This window comes from Lissotriton vulgaris, unplaced genomic scaffold (genome assembly GCF_964263255.1).
Source record: "Lissotriton vulgaris unplaced genomic scaffold, aLisVul1.2 SCAFFOLD_1466, whole genome shotgun sequence".
NCBI lineage: Eukaryota > Metazoa > Chordata > Amphibia > Caudata > Salamandridae > Lissotriton > Lissotriton vulgaris.
Genome location: NW_028247724.1, coordinates 605,436 through 614,381, shown reverse-complemented (window position 1 = coordinate 614,381; position 8,946 = coordinate 605,436). Strand labels below are relative to the sequence as shown.

At 44.7% G+C, this 8,946-nt stretch overlaps 1 protein-coding gene across 1 annotated transcript in view; it reads right to left on the bottom strand.

Moving 5' to 3' along the window:
• Positions 1-773: 773 nt before the first annotated feature.
• Positions 774-8,946, bottom strand: part of PLD5 (phospholipase D family member 5) — a gene marked incomplete at both ends in the record, with an annotated part of 589,545 nt that continues 581,372 nt past the window's right edge. The window contains one exon of the mRNA XM_086949781.1: positions 774-939. Within this exon, the coding sequence (XP_086805907.1) occupies positions 774-939 (166 nt within the window). The remainder of the gene's footprint in view (positions 940-8,946) is intronic.

Genomic DNA, 8,946 nt, shown 5'->3' with positions numbered 1-8,946 from the left:
CCACCACCATTGCCATCACCATCAATGATATTACTAACATTATTGGTACCACTACCATTGACACTACCACTATTAACATTAGCACCACCACTAATACCACCAGCAGTACTATCACCACCAAGACCATTACCACCACTACCATCACCATCATCATAATAACCACTAGCATTAACTGAACCACTACCACCACCATTAACATTATCACCATCACTACTACTACATTACTACCACCAGTACCACTTTGTTCTTCTTTGTTTCAGTTTGTATGATCATTCTGTATTTGCCTGTGTTGTAAAACAAAGCGTGATATGGGCAGGTGTGTGACAGACTTATTTACTATCACTATTATCACAAACATAGTTAAGCCAAACGGTCTGGGGTTAATATAGTAAACAGCATTTCGGGTGTGTTCGCATATGTTACTAGAGAAAGCCTGGTCTATTTGCTTTGCCAATACTTCTACATAGCTGTTGGATGGGCCTACAATGTTTTTTGCCATCTTGGGTACTTGCCAGCAAGTCTTCTATAAGTGTATTTAAATGTGTTTACATATTTTTAAAACTACAGAGGAATAATTAAATTAATTCAGTACAAATGCACATACCAGTTGCATGCTGCTCAAATGGAACTGGAAAATTATTGATTTTACTTCCAAGAGAGATATCAGAAACACATAAAGCAGGTGATGCTTTTACACACACCCTGTAATATTGTCTATTTTTGCCATGTTGTCATTAAAGAACGAACTGAATAAAAAGGGATTTGGTACTTACAGCTTCCAAGCTGCAGTCAGGGAGATCACTGCAAACTGCTTTAAGAGATGTAAGAAAGTTAAAGGTAAGTGGATGGGTGTCCTTCCAGCAGCTGATTAGAAGTCGCACTTTAATTCTTCGCAAAACAAGTGCTTCTCTTATTTTACCATCTAAATATGGCCAATAGCTGTGAAGAAAAGAAAAAAACAATTTTGTGAACATGAAAAACAATTGTGAATTCCGTAAAGTTCTGCTACATCATGAACTGAACAACAGATTTTATGCACCAGATCCTGTTAAATAGCCTGCGTGAATGAGCAGGAATGTCTGGAACCATCTTGAAATGCCTTTAATCAGGGCTTTAAGTAGGGAAAAAATTGGGGGTGCTCTAAAAGGGGTGGGGCAAACCCCTTAAAGGGGTTTGGCCTATCCACTTAGGGGCGTGGTCTAAATCAAGATAACTAACATTGTGTGTTTAAGAAAATCATAAAGTCGCATTCAGCAAACTATAATAAAATAGGAAAAAAAAGTATGTATATTAAGTATAAGCCAGAAAATACCAAACACTTTAAAAAACATGTAAAAAATATTTATATTATTTAGAAATGTATTGCCGAATGTCCCAAAACCCTTGAAGGTATTCCCTGTGTCTATTTTGCTGGGGTTTCTCAGAACAATTTTCTTCAGCAGATCTTCTACCTTTTGCTAACCAACTCTTTACATACAGCTTTGTGACAAATGTTTCAAATGGAGGACCATTGAGTTTTACCAATAAGCATGAAAAAATGGTCTCTGCAAGAAGAGAGGACCTTGTTGGAAAAACAATTAAGTTCATTGCGCTGAAACCTCTCTCGCAATCTGCAGTACTTGCTGGCAGGGTTTCCCCGCAAACTAGAATTTTCTTTAATTCTTCAGGGTTTTCTTTCTACCGAAATCTTTGAAAAGTCTAAAGAGCTTTGATAGTATCTCTTGATGGCAGCTAAAACTCTGAACACAGATTCTGTATATCTGTTTCACCATAAAGAATGTATTCATCACCAGAAGGAAAGTTGCCTGCATCTAGCACACTGAAGCTGGCTATAAGTTCTTGATCAGAATCCAGGACACATCGTTTATTGATATTTACAGACAGACTTTGGTAAAACTGATTTTGATTAAGGGCAAAGAGTTCCTTCTTCTGTGGAAAAGAGGAGTATTCTTGAATTTGCCCTCGTCAACCACTGTCTGAGCCACGGAAGCAAACTCCCCTGGTGAGTCCTTCATTGCTCTAAATATACATACTTGACTGACCAAAAGTATGTGGGCATTAAAAATTGTAATGTCCCTCCTCTGTAAGGAGAGTGATAAGTCTTTGAGCTCCTGGAGTGCATCACACATTGACCCCAAGTCTCTGATAAAAGAATAGAATGTAAGCTTCTTCAAGAGACCTTCATACTTACTTCGGTCTCTTATAGGTCTGGATGGGTCTTTAGAAGCTTTCTCAAAAAGGTAGCATAAGGTAGGGAAGCAGTTCCAAACAGCTTTCAGGGGTGCCTTTTCTCAAAAGGTCCGTAAGGGGAGCGACTATTTCAGAATACTGGGGAATGAACCTCCGATAATAGCCAAAAAGACCCAGGACGCCCCTGACCTCTTTCTTGGTGGTGGGTAGAGGTATCTTAGTGATGGCTTGGATCTTTTCTTCCAGTGGCTCTATACTCCGATTCCCTAACAAATAGCCAAGGTACCTCACTCTCTGAAACCCCATCCGAGATTTCTTAGCGTTTACGTGTAGGCCGGCTTTTTGTAGATATTGGCATTGCTGATGGCAGTGTTCTAGATCTTTTTCCCAAGTGGGACTAAAAATGACAATGTCGTCCAGGTATGCTGACGAAAATGCCTGGTGGGGTCGTAGAACTTCATTCATTAGTCTTTGGAATGTTGCGGGAGCCCCATGCAGACCAAAGGGCAGGACTGTAAATTCAAAAAGACCGTCGGGGTGGAGAAGGCGGACTTTTCCTGGTCCAACGATCAGAGGGGTACCTGCCAGTAGCCTTTAGTAAGGTCAAGGGAGATATGTACCAGGCGTCTCCGAGTCATTCGATAAGTTCATCTACCTTGGGAATGGGATAGGTGTCCAGTTTTGAAATATCGCTCACTTGGCGGAAGTCAATGCAAAATCGGACTAAACCATCAGCTTTAGGTACCATGACAATGGGGGAGGACCAGTCACTTTGGTACAGAAGAATCTCTCCCATTTGTAACATGTTCTTGACTTTGTTGGACATAGCCTCTCTTCTAGCGGTTGGGATTCTGTATGGTCTTTGCCTGACTACCTTCCTAGGGATTGTTTCTATGCGATGTTCAGCTAGGGTGGTCCTGCCTGGGAGATTTGAAAACAAAGGAGCGAAGAACTCTAGTGTGTCTAGAAGTTCCTTCTGTAGCTTAGAGCTTAGCTCTGTGTTAACAACCAAACTCCCTAGGGTGGAAGTGTCTTCTAGGGAGGAGTAAGCTACGTGGCGAGGAGGGGGACCTATCCATTTGTTGAGTAGGTTGATGTGATAAGTTTGAAACCTACTAGGGCCTAGCTGTATACGATAGCTGGTCTTACCAATGGTGGACACCACCCAGTAGGGTCCCTGCCACTCATTTTCTGATTTTTGAAAGAGAGGAAGGGAGGAGTACAAGGACCCAGTCGCTTTCCTGCAACACCCTCCATTTTTTCCTTTATCGTAAAGGAGTTTCTAACGTCGTTGACTCCTCTCCAGATTGGTATGGGCAAGATCACGCAATTTTCCAATGCGTGATCGAAGATGATGGGTATATTCAAGGAGTTCCATACTGTTATTGGGCTCCTTTTCCCAGGTCTCTCTTGTCATTTCTAACAGGGTCCGGGATTGCCTGCCATAGAGCATTTCTAAAGAGGAACACCCCAGGCTGCTCTAGAACTGCCCTCGAATGACAAAGAGATCAAGGGAAAAGAGTAAATCCCAATTCTTTCCCTCCCCCTTCAACATTTTTTTTAAGGTCAATTTTAGGGTCCCATTGTACCTCTCACCAACCCGTTGGTCTTGGGGTGGTAAACTGAGGTTTTGATATGTTTCACATCCAGGAGTTTGCATACCTGGGTCATGAGTCGGGAGACAAAGGGGGTACCCTGATCTGTAAGGATTTGCTGAGGGAACCCGACACGTGAGAAGTACTCCCAACAGTTTGTCCGCGATATTAGCTGTAGCTGGAGCCCTGAGGGGGAAGGGCTCAGGAAAACAGGCATAATAGTCCACTAAGACTAAGACGTGTTAGAACGCTTACGTGGATTTTGGCAGGGGACCAATGAGGTCCATCCTCACTCTGTCGAAGGGTTGTCCTATGATTGGCAAAGGCTGTAGGGGTTCAGGCGGGGGTCTGTAGGGGTTCTTTTTATGGCATATGGGGCATTCTTGACAATGTTGTTTTGTGTGGGTGTGTGTCCCTGGCCAGTAGAAGAGTTGCATGAGGTTTTGTGTGTTTTTTGTGACCCCAGAATGACCCACAAGGAGGTGGGAGTGGGCAAAAAAGAGAATCTGGTTGCGAAAATTCCATAGGAATCAAAAGCTGCGGGGTCGCATCTTTCTTGGCCACCCTGTACAAAAGACCATTGGTTATCTGAAAGTGAGGGAAGACTTGGGTTGGTCGGGTTTGAAGGTGGTGGGCTTCTTGCCAGGCATGGGAAAGGGTAGAGTCATTTTTCTGGGCCCATCAAAAGTTTTTATCACATTGCTAGGATCCTGTGACAATAGGGCATTGGATATGGGAGGTTTGGGTGTGGAGCCAGCAGGGGTTTTTATTTTTATTAGGTCGGAAAATAAGGTTAGACAGTTGGGGCTATCCATACCGAGGATAAGATCCTCGGGTAGGGATGAAAGAACACCCACTGTAACCAGGGTGAGGGAACCTCCAGGGCATTGAAGGGGAATACGTGCTGTAGGGTATGGGCAGACATCCCCGTGCACACAACGTATTAAGACCTGTCTCCCCGGAAAAAGTTGTTCAGGTCTGGCCAGCCCACCCCTAATCACAGACTGGCAACAAATTGAATCGAGGAGGGCCCAAACAGGAGAATCATTGACGCTGAGACTTACATAAAAACAGGTCCCCATTTCTTCCGTGTACATGAGGTTCCTCTGGACATAACTAACGTTCATGGGTTCGTCCATCTTCTTCCTGGGACAGTCCCGGGCAATGTGGCCCCACTCCCCACATTCGAAACACTGAGGCCCACGATACAGGGGGTCTTCTGGTTTCTGAATCTGTGCTCTCTCAGGTTCCTAGATGGTTCTGAGTGCCTTCCTTGGGGTAGGTATTGATCGGGGAGGTTTTTTCTGGTTCCCATGGCTTGAGGCGAGGCTAGGCCCTAGCATAGGAAGTGGCCATGTCCACCACCTGCTCTGCAATTAAGTTGGCATGCTGTCTCAGCCACCGCTGGCTGTTATATAGAAGGGATTCAAAAAACTGCTCTAGATAGATGGATTTCAGTATTTCCTCTTTAGACCTGTCATTTTGCATTAACCTCTTGTCTGCCACAAGCTTTAACTTGAAATAGAGAGTCTTGGGGTTATCCCCAGGCGCACCTTTCTCCTTCCGGAATCGAAGCCTGTAGGCTTCCGCGTCCATGCCCAAGTGGTCCAGGATTACTGCTTTGAATTCCTCGTAAGAAGTAACTCCCCCTGAATTGGTGACCTGGCAGGCCACCTGGGCTTCACCCGTGAGCAGGGGCGCAAGGAAAAAGGGCCACTTCACCAAGGGCCAGCCGGCTGCTCTCGCGGCAGACTCAAAGTTAAGCAAGAATGCATAAGGGTCCTCCCCTGGGATGTATTTCTGTAGTGAAATGTTAGGAGTAGCCAGAGCACTTCGGAAGGGCTTTTGACCAGCAGCCTCCTGGGGTGGGTAATCTGCTGTCTGTCATAGAGCGTCGACCAGGGTTTTCATGAGTTCTTTAAGTGTGTCACGGTTGGCCCGAGCAGAATTCATCTGCCGTTCGATTGTCCACTCCAATTTCTTCTGCCCCTCTACTATGTGGTGTATTAGCGCTTCCATTTTTGGCTCCCAATGGACCTACGCTGCTCGCATTCTCCACCACGTGTCACCCAGGGCAGGTAGGAACGCAACACCAGATGTGCTAGGTCAAGTCTTATTTTTCAAAGAAGTCAAAGAAACAAAAATAGAAGGGTGTGCAGCAGACGTCGTCTTCAGGTGGATAGGGATTCTCCTCCTTGGCGTCGTGGCCGAAAGATGGATGGGCATGGTACTCCGAAGGATATGAATAAAGAAAACAGAATAAGGCACTTATTAGTGCTTTGGTTGCCCAACTGGTACAAACAGGGAGGGGATTTGAAGGGAGGCAACACCCGGCGTTCTCTACGAAGGTGCGGGAGGAGGGGACCGTCACCAGAGGGGATAGGATATACAAGCTAGACCTCCTGCTTTGTCTCCCTATCCCCACCCCCCTTCCGGTACTGCCGTATTCAACCTCAGCAAGAATATTAAGCCTCTTATCTGCAACAAAAATTGAATAGTTAATCCATTGATCAACAATGTTTAATTGAAACGCCTTCCGGTACTGCCGTATTCAACCTCCAGGTTCCCCTGAGATGAGCACTCACCTGTTATAGCCACATTCCTCCTGGAACGTGGAGGGGCGCTGCGTGAAGAGGTTGGCCTCTGGGCTCTTCTTCTTCTGCTTCGACATGTCCTCTGATGGCAGGTTTCCCTCTCTCGTCCCGCTCTCGGAACTCTGTCCGTCGAGGTGCTCGCTCGTCTTCCTTCCTCCAGTTCTGGAACGCTTCCTCATTGGTTCACGGATCCTTTTCTTCTGCTGACACTCCACCGTCTGACCTCCAGGGGGCGGGGCTTGTCCACTCGTCGAAGGGATCCTTAAAGGGCCAGTGATGTGGGGAAGCCTCAAGTCCGGGTGGGCATACTTCTGATTCCGGCAGCTGGAGAAGAAAGAAAGGGGCAGTTACATCAGGCAGACAGGTAGGGTCGGGGTCCTTAGGAAGAGGATCCTGACAACACCGCAATCAAGATTTCATGAAGCAGACTTTTTGTGAGTCCAACTTTTTCGGAGTAGCTTAGAAAAGCTGTCTTTTTAAGCCAAGGGCATTTGTTTCTGCCAGCTCCAGAAGACCAAAAGAGATGGTCACTGGAGTACTTTTATTTCAAAAAAGGCCATAGGAGGTAGATGATTAAGGTATAAGTATTGCTAATAGAAGTGATCTCATTAATTAATACTGTGATCTTTAGTTTGTGTTGTCTGATATAACAGACCTATCTGTGTTGCATTTCCAGTGCAATGTGTTTTATTATTTCAGTTGCAGTCACATTGCTGTGCAACACACGGCCCATTGCACTGAAATTCTTTGTCTGAAGGAGAATTAAATCAGGGCGGTCCATGAAAGGGAGATTTTTTCTTCCAAGTAGTAGGCAGTGTTAAATACCCTGCATGTGGGCTCCATATGTTTTGCATTACATTTGTGTACTGTCGCCACCAATGTATTTTTCTTGTGAGCTGTAAGAATGTCTTCAGCTGCCAAGTGAGTAACGCTCGCCTTATGCTTCATAAGCTTCTTCCTGAGCTGTTTCTGCGTGACAGCTTTTCCGTCACCAGAAGGACCAACCTTGCCATCTGCCCACCCTTTACTTATCCGCATGCCCAGGGTGTTATTGCACACTGGCAGACCAGTTGATTTAGCCTGTTTTCAGGACTAACATCCAATATTGCCTGACTTAAGATACAACCATTTATATTCCTCTTGAAAATACCACTGTTTAGTGTTCCAGCAGTCAGGGAGTTTGACGGTTTCTTTCTCTTGCGCACATTGTAAAGGTGGACTGTCCTTGCTGAGTTTTACTGGCCTCAACACTAGTTGGTTGCGCTGGACAAGACTCCCCTGTAACACGCTGATGCTTCAGTGATGGTAGGAATTCAATCATTGAAGACTGCAGAGACTTGTGCTTCAGAGCAGAAGCAGAAAAGCCACTTGTAGCCATGTTAAAATTTAGAACGTCCTTCTTGAAGGCTGGACTGGTATATCTGAAAAATCAAAACAAATATTCCTCTGCTGATTTTGGTTTCCAGGTCATAAGGCCTTGCGTCACTCAACAAGAATATTTAGCCTCTTATCTGCAACAAAAATTGAATAGTTAATCCATTGATCAACAATGTTTAACTTAAATGCCATCTGGCAGGCAGATGTTCCTCTTCATTTTGTGCTGCTCCTGAAAGGATCTCTCATTGTGCAGTGGAGTTGTAAGGTTTTCCTGATCTGGAGGCCCCAAAATATATCTTGCCTGGGCTCCAAAATTCCTTAAGATAGCACTGGTAAGTTTAACCAGACTTATCACACAATGGCACTCAAAACACATGGACATGTATAGTTTTGCATCTGTATTCTAAATAAGTTTTTCCCAAACTGTGGGTCTTAACCGATTTTGACTAGTTCAGCCTGCAAACATCTTAGTAGGTCAATATTCCCATGTAGGGGGGACCTGTTGCAGCATGTTTCACGTCCTAAAAACTTGTAATGAATCAATAGTGTTACATTTTCGTGACTGTGATACTTTTGTCAATTTGATGGAAGTAGTTCCAAATAAGAATTGGTAAATAAGACCGATTGAAACCCCTCTTCTGTACTTTTCTGCATACTCCATTCCTTTCTCCATAGCATACATTAACATGGCACAGAGGGGTCTGGAGCACTGCAGCTTACAGGCACGCAATCACACCAGTGATCAGCTGTGTTTAGGTCAAGCCTTCTAGACAGTGCATGCTAAGTCTGTTGCAAGGTAAACTGTGGCTCACCATGAACATAGAGAGGCTTGGAGCCGCCCATTGCTTTCCATTTGTTGGCTTTCCTTGTCACTCTCATTTGTGTGAACATCATGCTTGCAATGAAGAAGCTGTTAACCTATAGCTATTTGTTTCAATGTTATCTTATATTATGGCATTGATGATTGCTTAGTAAACAACTCCACTTGACTAATATACCAGGCAGAGGTGGCAGGCCCAATACAACAATATGGATTGAGCCCCTCTAACTTTAGAAAACAGACACACATACACACTCTGACCACCCAGCCAGGCCACACAACTGAATGTAATCCCTGAGTAGCCCACATAGCCACTTCCAAAAACACAAACACTATTGCTGTCTTCCTCTTGTACAGAACACACTCTGCT